At 40.0% G+C, this 18,519-nt stretch overlaps 1 protein-coding gene across 1 annotated transcript; it reads left to right on the top strand.

Annotated features, from left to right (window-relative positions):
* The first annotated feature begins 2,345 nt into the window (after positions 1 to 2,345).
* Positions 2,346 to 18,462, top strand: LOC109474782. Its single transcript, XM_019775144.1, has 26 exons — positions 2,346 to 3,091; positions 3,540 to 3,832; positions 4,466 to 4,604; positions 5,212 to 5,292; positions 5,695 to 5,793; positions 6,225 to 6,366; positions 6,651 to 6,675; positions 6,869 to 7,030; positions 7,447 to 7,785; positions 9,144 to 9,342; positions 10,738 to 11,166; positions 11,488 to 11,579; positions 12,153 to 12,347; positions 12,456 to 12,524; positions 12,650 to 12,767; positions 13,064 to 13,356; positions 13,518 to 13,564; positions 13,728 to 13,857; positions 14,024 to 14,115; positions 14,254 to 14,356; positions 14,812 to 14,965; positions 15,278 to 15,404; positions 16,731 to 16,884; positions 17,370 to 17,411; positions 17,612 to 17,731; positions 18,222 to 18,462. Exons 1-26 carry the CDS (start codon positions 2,803 to 2,805, stop codon positions 18,414 to 18,416), a joined length of 4,128 nt encoding a protein of 1,375 aa, XP_019630703.1. The 5' UTR covers positions 2,346 to 2,802; the 3' UTR covers positions 18,417 to 18,462.
* Positions 18,463 to 18,519: the final 57 nt, after the last annotated feature.

Consider the following 18,519-nt stretch of genomic DNA (forward strand, 5'->3'; position numbering starts at 1 on the left):
TGCATAGACATCTCCAGCTCCTGCTGTGTGATCAGTTTCTCCTTTTTGGCAAATGCACTGAAAAAAAGAGAAAAATAATCTAGGCCAGCAGTATATATACAGAGATGTCAATAAACAAAAAATTAGGTACAAAAGACCAAACGTATATCAAGTGTATGGTCTTACCGGGTCTCAAGAGCTATGAACCATTACAATCAAACATTACCTGTATAGTCTCTTAGTTGGTCCCCAGATAAAGGACAATGCAAATATACCTATACAGTAGTGCCTTACCTGGTCCCCAGATAAAAAGGGGCCCCATGCACGCATGCAAATGTATGGTACCTTACCTGGTCCCCAGAGCTAAGAGCTCTGCAAATATTACCTGTACAGTGCCTAACCTGGTCCCCAGATCTAAGAGCCACACATACATTACATGTACAGTGCCTTACCTGGTCCTCAGACCTAAGAGCCGCACAATTATTACCTGTACGATGCCTTACCTGGTCCCCAAATCTAAGAGCCGTGCATATATTACCTGTACAGTGCCTTACCTGGTCCCCAGACTTAAGAGCCGCGAAATTATAACCTGTACGATGCCTTACCTGGTCCTCAGACCTAAGAGCCGCACAATCATTACCTGTACAATGCCTTACCTGGTCCCCAAATCTAAGAGCCGTGCAAATATTACTTACCTGTACGGTGCCTTACCTGGTCCTCAGACCTAAGAGCCACGCATATATTAACCTGTACGGTGCCATACCTGGTCCCCAGACCTAAGAGCCGCGCAATTTTTACCTGTACGGTACCTTACCTGGTCCCCAGACCTAAGAGCCGCGCGATTATTACCTGTACGGTACCTTACCTGGTCCCCAGACCTAAGAGCCACGCAATTATTACATGTACGGTACCTTACCTGATCCCCAGACCTAAGAGCCGCGCAATTATTACCTGTACAGTGCCTTACCTGGTCCCCAGACCTAAGAGCCGCGCATTTTTTACCTGTACAGTGCCTTACCTGGTCTCTAGACCTAAGAGCCGCGCAATTATTAACTGTACGGTACCTTCCATGATCCCCAGACCTAAGAGCCGCGCAATTTTTACCTGTACAGTGCCTTACCTGATCCCCAGACCTAAGAGCCGCGCAATTTTTACCTGTACGGTGCCTTACCTGATCCCCAGACCTAAGAGCCGCGCAATTTTTACCTGTACGGTACTTTACCTGGTCCCCAGACCTAAGAGCCGTGCGATTATTACCTGTATGGTACCTTACCTGATCCCTAGACCTAAGAGCCGTGCAATTTTTACCTGTACAGTGCCTTACCTGGTCTCTAGAGCTAAGAGCCGCGCAATTATTACCTGTACGGTACCTTACCTGGTCCCCAGACCTAAGAGCCGCGCAATTTTTACCTGTACGGTACCTTACCTGGTCCTTTAACCTAAGAGCCGCGCAATTTTTACCTGCACAGTACCTTACCTGATCCCCAGACCTAAGAGCCATGCAATTATTACCTGTACGGTACCTTACCTGGTCCCCAGACCTAAGAGCCACGCAATTATTACCTGTATGGTGCCTTACCTGGTCTCTAGACCTAAGAGCCGCGCAATTATTACCTGTACGGTACCTTACCTGATCCCCAGACCTAAGAGCCGCGCAATTATTACCTGTACGGTACCTTACCTGATCCCCAGACCTAAGAGCCACGCAATTATTACCTGTACGGTACCTTACCTGATCCCCAAACCTAAGAGCCGCGCAATTATTACCTGTACGGTGTCTTATCCCAAGACTTATAAAACACAAGGTGACACACAAATATTGTTAACCAAATTTTAACGTTACTGTTAATAAATTTGGTCCCCATAGGTACTAGAAGCCATACAAATATCAGCTTTAAGTAATACAAGGAGGTTCTAGGAAGTCCTAGTTTAATACAAGGAGTTTCTATACTATTTATAAGGTGCATTATCTGGTCCCCAGAGCTAAAAGGCTAAAAGTTATGCAAATATATTCAAGGAGGCTTAAATTGTTAAAATCAAATCTCCTTGATATAATTTTTAACGTTAACTGTTAGCTATATGGAGTGTTACCTGGTCCTCAGAGCTTAAATCCCCTCAAATATGATCTGAACTGTGCTTTTCCTTGTCCCCAGAGGTAAGAGCAACACAAATGCAGTGAATATAGACGTAAAATTTGACGTTTTTGCAGGTAAATCGAGGGAAAGACGCAGGTAGCCCTCCCCATACTACCGAAACTGAGGTATTGCTGCAGCATATGAGTAGCAGTCCAGTGTCCTGACCAATAGCAGCGTGGCTGTTCATCGTGGCTGCTCTGTGGAAATTTGAGCTGGCGATACCTCTTTGTTGTGAATATGCATCAAGGTGATCATGTTGCCGCGGATGCCACACATTGGTACGGCTTGCAGCTACACAAGAAATTCGCTTCAAATACCGAACTGACTTCCTCGTGAACTAGTATTTGCGCATCTCTGTGAATTTGAAGAAAGATTAACAACGTTTGCGCGGGAATTTTTGATCCGGAAGGAAGTTTGCCCGCCTGAGACGTCAGTTTGCTGGAGTTTGCTGACCCGGATGACCGCCGGCGTGTCGGTGACAACACCAGACCTGTGACGTCAGAGCTGGGTTTAACATTCTTTTGGCAACAATAACAACTCTTTTAAGTCTGCCAGCAAGGATAAGTCTCAGACACCACCAAGTTGTGAAAGACGACTGTTAGCGAAAACGTTATAGCTTCAGTTCTAAAGCTGTGATTGAAGTAACCGTATTTTTGCCCACAAGTAGGTTACGCTGGTGTGAAAAATCATGAAGGACGCTTTTCTGGTTATCGTGCTGTTTCAAATTATCTTACGGACAGAAGGAGATTGGACTCCGGTTCTTAACATGACAAGGACCGGCGAAGGCGACATCTTTACCGAGAGAACGGTGTACGCCTGTACGGCGGCATGGAACGGTTACTGTACCGAGAGACGTGCTAACCGCCTCACCTGGAGAGAGGCAGGTGGCAGACAGGTGTGCATGTGCCAGTGTTACACCTGGTTCAACACCTACCTGTCTGACGAGGACTCCTGTACAAATGTTCCCGCAGATTCAGGTAACTCTGCCGAATTCATGTTTGTTGGGAGTAGGTTGATTTAATTGTCTTCAACAAGTACTATTATTATCATTAAATTAATATCCTTTTCTGGTTAGGAAGGCTTTATCTTGATTGAACTGCATAATTAACTAGTTGACATGTCCAGAATGCTGATCTAGGTTGATAAGCATATATGGTCAAAACAAACGAACAAAAGCAAATGGTAGAAAACATTAAATATCAGAACATTTTAGGTAGCAAATAAGAGATGACGGACTTCACTTTTTGTACACATGGTGCTTTGTGATCCTTATTAGTACCAAAGACAGAAATGTATCACTTTGTATATTGGAAATTGCAGAAACGCACACACAAAGCACACACACACAGAACACACGTACACACACAGACAGACAAGTAAAAGACTTGATGGAAAGAAGTAATCATTATATTTGACTTACTCCAGATTGTGAATGGAAATTTGAAGATGAAGGGCAGACCCTGTACATGGTCACACCTAGCGACGGTCAAACTGGCCGGATAGACTGGGGGGAGGAAGACGACTGGCCAGGCTCAGGGGTCACTCCGAACTCCTGCTCCGTCAGCTGGTCCTGCGATGTCACCTCACAGACATACCTGCAGGACGGAGAGTGGAAGGATCTGTCGTGTCTTGGCAGAGACATCCCGGATGACGTTTTTGTCTTGGATTATGAAGAATATGGCAGAAAGAGAACCTGTCAGAGACATTGGTTTGTCTCGGTAAGTGTAAAATCGGCTCTCATAATTCCACCAGGCAGCATTTGTAATCCCCAAGGTAGGCACACAGATATTTAAAACATTCTTGAGGCCTTGATAACAATTTTTTAATATGGGTCTATGGGGTACCCAGCAGGTATGACAGTTGAGGTTATAGGAATCAGTACCCTTAATAACCACATTTTCTGCTGTCACATTTTTGGAAGTCGAACATCACACTAAAGCAAGAGGTTATCTATATATATATTAAGAAGAAAGGCTACCATGTGTAACGTTATATGTTTACCACCAGTTTCAAAAGAATTTTAAGTAAAATATCCTGCAGTAATTAAGTCAAAAGTGTCACAGGAAGCTGTGTTGTCTAACTTCCTATGTGTTCCCAAAGGAAGTGATGTTACAGTATAGAATTAAACTATGTAATGCCTGGGTTTTCAATTTAATTTTACTCTCAGCACCATCCAGTTGAAACATTCTGATTTCAAACCTCCTTTGTTAATCTAGAATTTTCCAAAGAAAAAAAAAACTACCTAGGCCTAATGGTGAAAGATCAACTTTTGTGACAACAAAAGTTTGATTTACTGTTTTGCGCCAACTAGTGTGTCAACAGGAAGCTGATTTGTTTGTTGTTTGTTCCAGTGGGATGTTTCCTATGATGTCACACGACTAGCAGGACTGGTCATCCACCTGGACATCACCTGTACACGTCGCAGGTGGGGCAACAGACAGTACACCGAGTCACAGTGTCTCCGCTTCAAGACAGAAGGAACTCATCTCTGTAAGTGTTACATGCTGGTAGACTGTGTTCTGCATTTATATAATGTAACAGTTGTCTTAAATATCTCAGTGCTATTCTTGTCTAACAAGTGGTCAAAGGTCAATCAAACCTGTATTTAGTGACCACTTAATAGACTTGACCAAAATGGTAACAGCAGACAGGGGTGACCATATAGAGACCACTATAGACAAGATGCTTAATGCTTGGGTGGAGGGGAAGATACATGTAATGTGACTTCTAAGTACAAAATTAATGTATTTGGAAATGGCCACAATGGATTAAGGTTTTGTTTCACCAGACACTGAGTACAGTTTTCCTGGCAATTATAAATCATGTACATGCATCAGTGGGTATATGTAGAAATGTCTTTTTACCTATGTAACTTACTATTATTGTTGTAAAAAAAATGTGTAACTATATCTTTGAAACAAATTACAGTTTCAAAATGAATTACAGGTTTCAGCATGTTTACATGCTGCAAAATCCCTTCTTTTCATATGGCTCTACTTTAATTTGAATACTTATCCCTGGGCTGAATTGCTGGGCTATCTTTAACCATTCAAAATGACATGGTGTGCCACATGTTATTGATACTTGTGTGTTTCAGACACACCAGGACCAGGCTGTACTCCATACACAGTGACCACACCCTCGGGCAGAGTTACCACTACACAGAGGGACCAACACAGTAAGTCCTTTGATCTGTAAATCTCTGGAATTCTTTGAAAGTCTGCATGAAGATCCGTATTACATGTTGAATGGACCATACTCTGTGTTGTTTGTTAAAACGTGTACATTATTTATTTATACGTTTGCTGTGAATGATGTCTTCTTTACACTATGTAAATGTAATTTTTACTGTGCATGCTTGTAAATTCTATTCTTATATTTTTTGCTGGAGTGTTTAACTTTTTTTTCTTTCAATCTGCATAGTAATCACACTCGTCATGTGTAGAGTCTTTTAAAAACCTTAGCAGTAGTTTGTGCTATCTACTTTCAATGTCAATTTACTGTCATACAGCCTTGTTGTTGTTGTTGTAACTTTTATTACATTGTATGCCTGTCTAACTTTATTCTGTGCTTTAACCAGCTATTGCACCTGAGGCAGGTGTCACTACAACACATGGGTCAGGCATCACTACAGCACCTGGGTCAGAGACAACACATGCAAACACTACTTCAGGAAATGGTATAAATAATGATTATGTTCTTTCTTGTATATGTTTTTCTGACCAGAAAAAATTCCCAGTAAAAGACTGGCGACATACATGCAAATTTCAATCATAATTATTGCTGTACATTTCTCTGTATAATATACTACATGGCAAATATTGTGTATTTTATCATGAACCTGTACTAAACACTCTCCTCACATTCTTTAAATGCTTTTATTGCAAATTCCAGAGCTCTTAATACAGTACCTGGAAAACCTTGTGAAAATTGAAATTCCATCTTTTTATTATCTTACATGTGTGTGTACAATGTGTATTATATTAACTAATCTTGTAATTCTTTTGTATGACATTGAATAGATGATCAGGGGATATTTCATTCTGTTTTACGATTGAGATTACACTAGGGATCAAATCAGCTGTAACATGTTAGTGTGCACTGTTCCAGGTGACAGAGGCAGGAACAGCGGGGCAGGAGGGGGGAACACAGCAGCTGTAGCAGGTGGCGTGGCAGTGGCTGTCATCGCTGTCCTGGCCTTACTGGGAGGGTTTGTCTTCTTCTGGAGAAGGAAACATAAACAGAACACAGGGTATGTGTCAGTTCTTTACATTGTGAGATTTAGTGTTTAGAAAATTTTGCTTTGCTCGTGATAGGTATAACGGCAACTCTCATCACTCTTAGAATAAAGGCCTTGTCAAGACTGTGTTGAACACCTTAGTTTTGAAATTGTTCATACCTTGGGATTATACTGATGCTGCATCAGTTGCTGATTTATTAGGTAATGATAAATAAGGTAAGCAAAACTGTTGTGACTATTTCTTACGTTTTGTGCCTTTGATTTTAATGTATAAATGTTTGTTCTTATTTTTGTAGGAAACCTTCATCAGGAGGCCCTCAGGTAATTTTCCAACACAGTATATATAATTGTCAAAATGCTGAAAGTATGATGTCTACATTTTAGATGTACATGTATTTTAGATGATTCTCTGTAAGCTGCATTTCATTTGTGGTTTTAGAATTGTTTGCAAATCTTAAAGAGTCAGTAGTATACATTATAATAGATTTATACTTCATGTGTTTTCCTTTCTTAGGTAACAGTCAGTACACTGCAAAACCCAGGGTACCGTGTCCACATATCAGCCCCTCTGAGTCAGAATGTCAGGATTAGTTCAGATTCAACAGGATATGTGGACAATGCTTCATATGTGGGATATAACACAGGAGGCAGTGTGGACAACGCTATCTACGAGGGGGTAAGTCTGCTGTTCTGATGAGCTACTCTTTTCTTGGATATTTAATGCTCATTGATAATTGTTATTACATGTAGTAACTATATTTATGTGAAACCTTTTGTTCACTTAATATCAGAGCTGAATTAACCTTGTCCTTGCAGCCTTCCCTCAAATTTGGTGGCAAATGGCACCCTCAGTAGGATGGAAGGTTAAAAACAGAGTTAGAAGAAATGATAGCTCTCCCTCTATATACACCTATGGTAATTAACCATAAACATGCTATGCAAATTGGCATTACTGTATACACACCAAAAGTGTGAGAAATAATGAAATTTGTTGCCCCCTGTTTTTTTTATCCCTCCCCCTATCCTTTATTTGTCCATGCATAGTTTTGAATGTAAAAAAAACTGCATATTAAAGTATTCTTTTTCCACCAGAATCAACCAGAGTATGCCTACACCGATGTAGTTGTTCCCTCTGCACCAAAACGTGATGCAACCTACCAGCCCTACCAACCCTACGACCAGGTGCCTCAGGACAACCTGTACAGCTCTCCAGATGCAGACAACGTCTACACGCAGTTAGACGGCACCCAGGATCGACAAGTCCCATCGGCGCCACCGCTACCGTATGCAGAACCCACAGGGACAAACCATTATACATCCCTCCTGGAGGGGCAGGAGAACGTGTACCAGGATTTGGGACCACAGTATGAGGAACTTCCTGCATTCAGTAAAGGGACGGACTCAGAGCCTTCTAAGTCACCTCATGGTTTTCTATGAGACATAAAGAACACTGACTTGCTGCATCACGGCGTAGATTTTTTTATTTAATGTATAGAATGTAATATAAACACTCATACGTCATAGTTCTACTCAAAGACCACCACTTAAAAAACATGGGTATCAAGGTTTTCTCAAGAACGTGTTAAACACCTGGATGTCTGAAGTGCAAATATCTCTTGGAACATTGATTGAATTGGTTACTGAGTCTCAACCCAGTTATGAAATGCAGTACAAACAAAGCTGCTATAATGTTGCTATTTGATGCAGGTCATGTTGTAAATGTTTTGATGTCATGAGTGAAACTGTGAATGTTAGAATAGTAAACTAATACCACAGTGACTGCACTTCTTTATTGTACAAACATTTTGTCTATTAGACAATTTTTTTACTTTTACTCTTCAAGCTTTCAGTTCAGTAGTATGTTTAAAGATTGATGATTTTTTAAAAGTTGCACGGTGAAATGATATTTAATGAAAATCCTTGTGTACTACAATGTAGTTTTTGTCAAGAAAAGTTAATTTTGAGGCCTGTGTATTAAGGTTAACTAAATATGTACATTGTGAAGTGAGGTATGTTTGCCATCTTTGTTTCAGTTTTCATTAATTTTATTTAGTTGACAATTTCCATTACATATTGAAATATTTGTGCTATTTTCACTAGTAGTCAAAGACCCAGAATGTACATTCAGAATTATGCATACGAATTACTACTAACTTTGACAGCCATAATTGTCAATTGTCATGTCAAATTAGCAGAGATGATATAGTTTTATGTTGCAAACATTGTTAAAGGTAAATATTCTTCATCTGAAAATGAACATCATCTTGATATTATTTCCCCCTTTTCATCGTCCATACATAATCAGCTATGATAGAGTTTTCCGTTTGTTTTAACAGCAAATGTTTGGCCTTGTCGTCGTATATTATAAACAGCACATAAAATGCAAAGAAATCGCCCCTCTCCCCGGTACTAGTAAAAATATGCACGCACGACATACATTAAAAATCACAGAGCTGTTTGTTGCTACTTTTCTGCTGTCTCACTCTCTTTAGTGAGTGTTGACGGTTTTGAGATGACTCGGACAGAAAGGTCAATTGTTCAGGGTTAAAGAGAAAGATATATGTGGTTGGACGGGTGAGACACGTCACGATGACGCGAGCTGTGCATAATATACGTGAGAAAACAGGAGAGGAACTTCCTCATTGAGAACTTCCATTCTTGAAAGCTCTACACAGACGCTATCAAAGTTTGTGGGTTTTAGTCTATTACCTAAACAGAAGAAGCTGCAGCAGTTTAACATTTCTTTGTGGAGAAATTTACGACATTATTCGACTTGCGGGGTTTAACACAACGTCAACAGGCAACACCGGATCGGGTTCAACATGACAACATTACATGCCAACCTCATCAAGGTTGCAGTACTCGTGTACTGCCTCTCCTGTTTTAACATCGTAACAACTAAACACCAACCAAGGTCTGCAAGAAGCTTAAGAAGACGAAGAAGACGAACTGGCGGTAGTTCAGACGCCAGCTCAGCAACTGATACCGGTATGGTCATTTTCAAACAGTTGTCCATAACTATTCTAACCTAGGCTGATTTGTATTACAAAGTATGAGAGCGAAAATTCTAACACAAAACTTTGTCTATTACTCATTAGCTAATGTATGTGGAAAGGGCGAGAAACAATGACAGCGCTTAAGGTAGTAACAGGGCAAGGATGATGGATTTTTGGGATGTATCAAAAATAGTACGTGTACGTACATGTAGAGCTAAGTGTGGATCGACTTTTTCCCTCCAAGTACCTAATTGCAAGACGATAATCAATGTAGCAAATCATTATGACGTTATGATGACGTAATCAATAGTTATAGGCCACGTACGGCGATTTCTACAAAGTTTCCCTGACTAACGACTCAATATTCAGGACTAATATTTGGTCGGAGGTTCATCAGAGTTGACCCCCAAATTCGTTTAATATATGTATAACTTCTGTTACATCAATAATGTACATGACACATACATTGATGAGATTCACAGATGTAGGACATCCCTAGCTTGAATATGCTTGAACAAGTACGGTAACTTTAGTACTCATCACTCATTTGTAAAATACATTGCTGAAAGTAAATCTTAAAGTTCCCTTGCCCAGCCCTCTAAAAAAACAAGTCATAAGTCATAGGCCAAACTAATAGCGGGTGTGACAATTCAGGTTCTGTGTTGGAAAGTATGCCTCGGGCTATAACCTCACTGAGTAACTCGTCAGATCTGGTGACGTCACCATGATTTGAATCTGCGTGTACAGAAAGTGGGACATCATCAAGCTTCTCTTTCAGAATGTGCAAACAGTAGTTTCGGTAAGCAAGCTATCGTACGGGGTTTGCTTGCGCTCCGATAAAGCACGAAAGGCAGCAGGTAACTTTTTTAACCTTTAACTAAACCTAGACCAAGCCTGGAAGAGAGTGACAAAATAACAAGATTCACTAACAGACCTGTTTTTTGTTCAACTTGAAAATGACAACACCTGTTTAATTTCAGACGGCTGCTGTTGTGGTCATATGTTTAGTTTGTAGCTACGTACTGGTTATGACAAAAAAATCACACCGGAAACATTGGACCAGGAAACAAGCCCACTGATGACTTTATTTTTACGATAAATCCCAACGGCAAATGATCCAGAAGTTCATGGAAAGATACAAAAATTCAACGACCTAATACCTTTGCCTAATAAATGTATCATTAGGTATCAATGATTACAAAATTTACATGCATATCTAAAATACCCATCACTTGTAAATAAAATGAATATCACTATGAAGTTCCATCATTTAAATGTGTGTGTGTGTGTGTGTGTGTGTGTATTTCCTCTATTTCTTCTATTATATTGACAGTTCTTTAAATGACTTACATGTCATTTCTTCCAATAAATAACATGTCCACTTCAGCAAATCCAACAATGCAGGCAATGGCAAACCCAACAATGCAGGGAATGGCAAACCCAACAATACAGGGAACGGCAAACCCAACAATGCAGGGAATGGCAAACCCAACAATGCAGGGAATGGCAAACCCAACAATACAGGCAATGGCAAACCCAACAATACAGGCAATGGCAAACCCAACAATGCAGGGAATGGCAAACCCAACAATACAGGCAATGGCAAACCCAACAATACAGGGAATGGCAAACCCAACAATGCAGGGAATGGCAAACCCAACAACACAGAGGACGGCAAACCCAACAATACAGGGGATGGCAAACCCAACAATACAGGGAATGGCAAACCCAACAATACAGGGGATGGCAAACCCAAGAACAAACTGTAGACGCATCAATACAAGTAAACTGAAGCAGGCCTGTGAACGCACTAAAGGTACGGTTTTAACATTTGTACGTACCCACACTTAGTATCGGATGCTTAAAACGTTTGGGTCAATCAATATTTTTGTTAGGAGCTGTGATTCATATATCATGTGTCTTTTCGTTAGGTTATATACAATAATTAGGTAGGATACAGATATATACATAATTACATATAATGCATATCAAAGTTGATACTAAAATGATAGGATACTACTGACTACTTAATATTCTAACTATCTATTATGAATGGATGGTAATTTTGGTCAATGTTGGCACACAGCCGTACTTAACTGCTTCGTCTCCAAACTTGAAATTGATTTGCTGTTTTCAGTCATCCCCCGCTGCAACTGCACAGGAAACGGCAAACGAAGCGTATGCATGATTCAGTGTACATCACAGAGGGTCCAACAGCTTGAAAATGAGGTAAACAAAACGCACGTTATCTGGGTAAAGATAAACTGTGATAAAGTTCCTTTTATATTTTGCTTCATGGCCTTTAAACATTACTGTTAACATTTCCAAAGCAAACACCTCCTTTACGTTGAAGCCACGTTCAATGCAAGAAACAACAGTTACTGTGACAAAAAGCATTGTTACCTTCCCACTACAAGATCATATTTACCCGTTAATCCCAAAAGTGCAATGTACACAACCAGTATACAGGACAACGAGTTCTGCCTCCTTCCTCAGGGCAACAATTCTGACTGGTTCACTTCATACTGTTGCTACATGTAGGTGTCGCTGCTGCATTGGAAAGAATGCAGTCCCAAACGAGACTGAGTTTGGACCCCTTATCATGGTTATTATTAACGGGGGGTAGATTTTCTGGTCCATACAGCCTTCTTAACCCAGTCAAAATTCCCATGAGGAAGGTGACAGACAGTCACCGGTGGTTATATCATGGTTTGGGACAAAGAACGTCAACCAGTCGTTCCAAAACCCGGTAGAACTATCAATGCATGTATGTAAGTATTGTTCACTTGTATTATGTTTCAGCTTAAGAAAGGAGCTAATCCAGCGGACATCATTTCTGATTTAGCAGAAAGTCTGGTTGAAGCAGACATGAACATATTAGGACGTCACGTCAGAAGAAGTATTGGGCTACTCCGGAGTCTGGTGGAGGCTCAAGAACGTCGATTGAACAACGAGTCTCAAGAAATAACGAGAGAACAGGCCGTTGGTTTTGCAAAGGTTAGTGCTCGTCGAGAGACATTAATGTCAATTAATGTACGTTATTACGACTATCTACCTTCATTATCGTCATAATGACATATTATATATCTGGCAATTTCTCTACAGGCAATGATAGCATGTGGAAGTGCTCTGTTGAGAAACCACACTAACTTATCGTGGAAAAACATTTCAGAGGTACGTACTTGTAACTGATGATTTTGGACATTTGTCGCTTTTCACCTGCATTTCTTATTTTCACTATTAGTGTCAAAGAAGTGTTATCTTCTCAAAGTTTTTTTTGTGTGTCTTATAACCTATAGGACCCCTGGTCTGAAGAGGCATCAGGAATTCTACTAGTAGATAGTTCAGAGAGGGCAGGTATACTTTTGGCCAGGACTGTGCCGAATGAATCCCACTGGATCTCTGAGGAAAATATAGGTACATTTGATCGATGAGACCCTCTGTAGAACGAAATGGGAGAGAGAGATAGAGAGACAGAGACAGACAGTCAGTCAGTCAGAGACAGACAGACAGACAGTCAGACAGACAGACAGACAGACAGAGACAGAGATGCAAATGTTGCAGTTATTATGTACGAGAACAAATCATACTACTCTTATAACAGCCTCATGATCCAGTCAATATCATGATAATGCACAATCATACAAGGTCCTGTTAGCACAATATATCTCTGCCAAAGATGAAATCATTTTGTGTCTAATGTTTACACACAGTGATGGCAATCAAGAATGGCACTACGGGACCAGCCACCTTTCCGGATCTTGGTAATTCGTCTTTTTGGGCCGATGTAAAAGACGGAATCACCCTGCCGAGAACACAACATCATGTCATCTCTGCAATGTACAAAAATGTTGGACAGTATTTCAAACCCAAGTCAGTGAACAGGACCGTCAACTCCAGGATCATTTCGGCAACCCTAGTAAACACTACACTAGTAAACGGAAACTCTACCACTGGACCCAGTATCGATGGTAATGTTACCATCGTTTTGGAGCATACCGAGCAGGTACTTCTTCCCTATTCACCATGATCACTTACATCATAGTATTGATTCATTATATATATATCAATATATGATTTATTATATCTTATCACAAAAATGTCTAAATTTGAATGGGAAGTTGAAAAGTAGAAAAACTATGCAGTATGATCACATTTCTCTTGCAGACATTCAACGGTTCGACACAATGTGTTTTCTGGGACGTCTTCCACGGGTGAGTGTGTCTATTATCGTTAGTGTTGCTTCGTACTGGTAAACATGAATAAGATTTGACTAATGTCATTCTAATTACTGTTTTATATAATGACATTTATGTAACATATGATGCCGATGTGACGTTGGCCTTATTGCTACTACGTATACCATTATGGTTGCAGCAATTGGTCGGGTGAGGGTTGTACTACGGCTACGACAAACACAACCCACACGATCTGTGAGTGCAACCATCTCACAAGCTTCGCTATTCTGGTGGACACGACAGGACAGCACAGTACGATAGGAGAACAGGTGTGTCAAATAAGGAAATTACTGTCTTAGATTGTTACCAAACTATCATTCATGGAACCTTTCTAGTGTTCCTCTTCAGTTTAAGCACCCTTTGGGTTTGATCACAAAGCAACGAATATCCTCGACTCCGTGGTGAAACTAAATAAGTTGTTGATGATATTTTCAGCATTCATTCGCCCTGAGTGTGATCACCTACATCGGCTGTATCATCTCCATCGTGTGTCTCTTCTTCTGCATTTGCGTCTTTCTTGGGTTTAGGTGAGACCTTTTCTAAATTGTCGTTTGTACTTGTAAAAATTCATACAGCAATTGTTGCTATAAAGTTATAAACCAGTAGCAACAATATCAACTAGAATCGCATTGGTCATGTTTCTGGTATCCGCCATCTTGTTTCAGACGAGTCCGCTGCACCAGAACCATCATCCATGCAAACCTGTGTATCTGTCTGCTGGTCGCTGAAGTAGTCTTCCTGGCTGCAGTAGACAAAACAGAAAACGCGGTACAGAAACTTTACTCATCTGTAAACTAGTGCCCAGAGGCTAATCACACGGGAACAGTGAATCTACTAATAGTGCATAAATGTGATGCTTAACCTTAATATTTCTACCATTCATTATTGTGGTATTTGACCTCTTTGAAGACAGTGTCTAATGACATGTCCCATGTTTTACAAGCATGGTAAAAGCTCGGGGAGATTGTGGAAACTGTTTTGAATAGCTTTAGTTTATTTTCGGTCATATGTTGAAATGAAATGTATTTTACACCACATCTATCGTGCAATACTTGCAGAATAGTTACGATATATTTCCCGCATGTAATGTTACATCCTATTACTCTGCCAGTAAAGCTACCACATAACCAACTACATGTCCCTCTATTGTTTCTGCACAGCTTGTATGTGACAGTATAGCTACCACATACCCAACTACATTTCCCTCTATTGTTACTTCACAGGTTGTTTGTGAGGTGATCGCCATCGTGCTTCACTACCTGTTCCTGGCCGTGTTCACCTGGATGTGTGTAGAAGGAGTGGAGCTGTACGTCTTACTGGTCAAGGTCTTCAACTTAAAAATGAACAGGCTGATCTACTATCACCTGGTCGGATATGGTAAGACAGGTTTGGTCTCTTATAGCTTTACTGAAATATGACATCAATGTGATACGGTGTCTATGGATATCTAACACCACTTTCTTATTCATTGATAATAATTATATTTTCTGAATGACAACATTAATATTGATAAAATTTCATAACACATCCACAAGCAAAACGATACTCCTAGACCGTGTTCATAATTATTGGATATACATCTGTGACCATTTTGTTTTGTTATGTACAATTATTACTATCACCTATCTACTGAACATAGTCGCCGGACCAATCAGTATGTTTCTATATATATTTTCATATTTTTGTCAGGCGCACCAGCACTGGTGGTAGCCATTTCAGTTACCTACAATTACTTTGTTGATGTCAATAAAAAAGAGCCCGATGAGAAGGACGATGACGATGATGGATACTTTGATGGTTACGGCACAGACACATAGTAATGTATTCCCTTATCATATATACCTACCTACCTGCCTAGTCCCTTGTCATTTTCTTGGTTGTTTGGTGGACAAGGATATACCTACAGAAAATATCCCAAGGGTACGAAATGATATTTTTATGTTTCGTTATGGCTTCCTTAGATACTGTCCTGACGTCTTTAACGTTGTTTTATGAACACAGTGGTACAGTTCTAGTCCAAGACATTAGCAATATTGTTGCTATTGAGTTACGAAACACTGACTGCCAGTGACTGATGTGAAAATCATAAATATGTTTTATCACTTTGCAGCTGCTGGTTATCAGTGAACAGCTACTTCATCTGGAGCTTCGTGGGTCCCATGCTGATCGTGGTTTTGGTAAATATCATCCTTTCCTCAGCTCTGAAACAATCATGATATGGCATCTGCTTGTCTTGATTTAATTCAAATTTAGTCGTTATGGACATGGTTTAATACATATCGGGTAATAATGCCAGATTGAAGATAAGTACGTCGATACATCTTGATACGGGTCATATCCTATATCACAAATGTACAGCCTTTTAGAAACTGTGAGAGAACTTGGAGCATTTCATGAAATGTGTAGTGTAGCATCCGTTTGACGTCGTACCTTTTTAGTGCAGCTTGACAGTTGCCTTTTCTCCCCTTTGATGTACATTTACATGTATAGATGGACCAAATTTCAAAGTCCATCTCTCTCTCCTCTCTTCCCCCTGTTTTTCTTCTCTGCCTTTTCTTTGTCTCTACCTCTCTTTGTATATATATAGATACTGTAGATAGGTACAGATACAGATAAGGATATATAGAGATATAGATATATAAACACCTTTTGATGTTTCCCTGTGTCTGCTTCTCCAGGTAAACATAGGGTTCCTGGCCATGACTATGAGGGTGATCTACACACAGAAAGCCCACGACAGATCCAACCAATCAGAACAGGGAATGGAGTTCAAGTAATGTTACTTCCTATTTCATCACTTACTTAGGATCACTTAGTTGTAAAAATGACAGTATTGAAGACTGAAATGTTACATGACTGGAAAACTGCGCTTATAACATACACTCAATATAATTTAAAGGAATGTTGACAACAAATTATGGTTCCTTTGAAGAAGAGTCATTGGTAACGTTCTAGTTATTTGTCTTACACACAGCTCCATACTAATGTACATTTTGCGTGTGCTATTGTCATGTATTGTGGTCTAAGGTCAAAGTTGAAGAATTCTCATTTGTAAACAATTCTTTGTCTACATGTGCTTGCGACGTTTCCACGTGGGTATTGTTTAATCCTGAGCGACTTAACATTTCACCTTACCCAGAACTGTGAGAAGGCTATTGAATATTTGCAGGTTCTGGATCCGCGTGTCGCTGGCCCTGGTGTGTATTTTGGGTCTCACCTGGGTGTTCGGTGTGCTGTACATCAGCAACGAGACCCTAGTGTTTGCCTACGTCTTCACCGTCATCAACTCCCTCCAAGTACGTATCATTGATAATACTCATCATGTAATGTCTCATGTCATCTACTTTTGCCAACGCAACTGTACTGTGATGTTAGCCTGAGTGTCAGCCTTTTAGCTTTCGTCAAATTGGTGGATGTTGTAGACCATACATGTAGTAGACCATTTGTCCATATTCTGTCCACAGTTTACTTGGTGTACGTGTATTTTTCATTGTCTGCTTTGTACAATTGCGTCCGCTCCCCAAGATTCGCTACCTACTGTGATGTTTCAACAACACTCGATAATATACCAACACCATCATGTTACCAAATTCGAGCTTTCAATTAACTTTGCTTACTTGAGTATTCAGCACCTGTTGTATTCTTTGAACTATTATCAGTGTTCTCTTCCTTATTATGGGAAGTCTATAGGTGGGAGGTTTTTTTATAATGGTGACGACGATATCTAATTTAAGTTTAAAGCCAATTTTGATTTGATACTCCTTTTCTGAATCTCTTCCAGGGTTTATTCATTTTCATTTTCCACTGCCTGCTGAACGAAATGGTAAGGTTTGAATTTTTATTTGCCAGTGATGAAATACAGATATCTATATCTATATTATAATATATTTTGATTTATTATTAAAAACAATTAAAGGAATTTCACAACACCGCCTAGTTTTGCAATGGTGTATCATTTTGTAGCATTCAGTTGGAAATGATATCGACGTAACTAACAATTATTTTTTGTTACTAAACTGTTAGGTTCAAGATGAGATAGAACGCCGGTTTGGTGTCCGATGCCCCTGCTGGTCCAAGAAGAAAAGGCAGAAGACGGTGAAGAGACAGAGCCGACGAACTGCAAGGGCTCCACAGCAGCAAGAGGTGAGAAAATTGATGGGCTTTACGTCATCATTTGTGACGTCATCAGTACCTGTCGCCATATTGGTGTTTTTTTGCATTTCAGTGCTTTATTTACGAACATTTAAACATCTTCTGGCCACGTCAAATAACCACTATTAAACCTATACAGCACAAACAAGAAAATGAAAAAAAAGTATGAAACGAAACCAATTCATGAAACACAAAAAAGCCTCGTTCTCTTGTCAGTCTTTAGCCGTGATCCATTTTAATGCAATTAGAGAGGTAGATGCCGTACGTGGTTAGTTCTGTCTTGGTATTTAATTTGGCATGCATTATGTCTTGCTAGCTATTTTGGTATGTATTAACGTGTTGACTTTTACACCATTGTACTATTTTAATAGCATTAACATTTTACAATTCGGACACCACATGGTATATTCGTTGTTGTATATTCAACTCGATTCAAACATAAAGTTTAGAAAAGAAAAAAAAACTAATATTGTCCCTGCAGATCTGGCTGGGTGACTTCACAGACACAAAGGACAGCCACAGCTCCACGCACGGCTCCCTCCAGACAAACATGTCTTCAGAAGACACCCTCGACAAACTGGACGATGAGGGTTTCGTAGAAAATTCCACCTACGAGGACGGTGCCGGGACTGAGGGCTCAGTAGACAATGTCATATACGAAGGGGGAGCTGGTTAGATTCAATAGAAGGTAAATTACTGAGACAAAACGTTCCATACACACCATTTTATTAAATAGGAAAGATTTATTGCAAACCCATTCCCTTGAGATTAATGCAATC

This window comes from Branchiostoma belcheri, unplaced genomic scaffold (genome assembly GCF_001625305.1).
Source record: "Branchiostoma belcheri isolate BF01 breed outbred unplaced genomic scaffold, Haploidv18h27 scaffold32, whole genome shotgun sequence".
Lineage (NCBI taxonomy): Eukaryota > Metazoa > Chordata > Leptocardii > Amphioxiformes > Branchiostomatidae > Branchiostoma > Branchiostoma belcheri.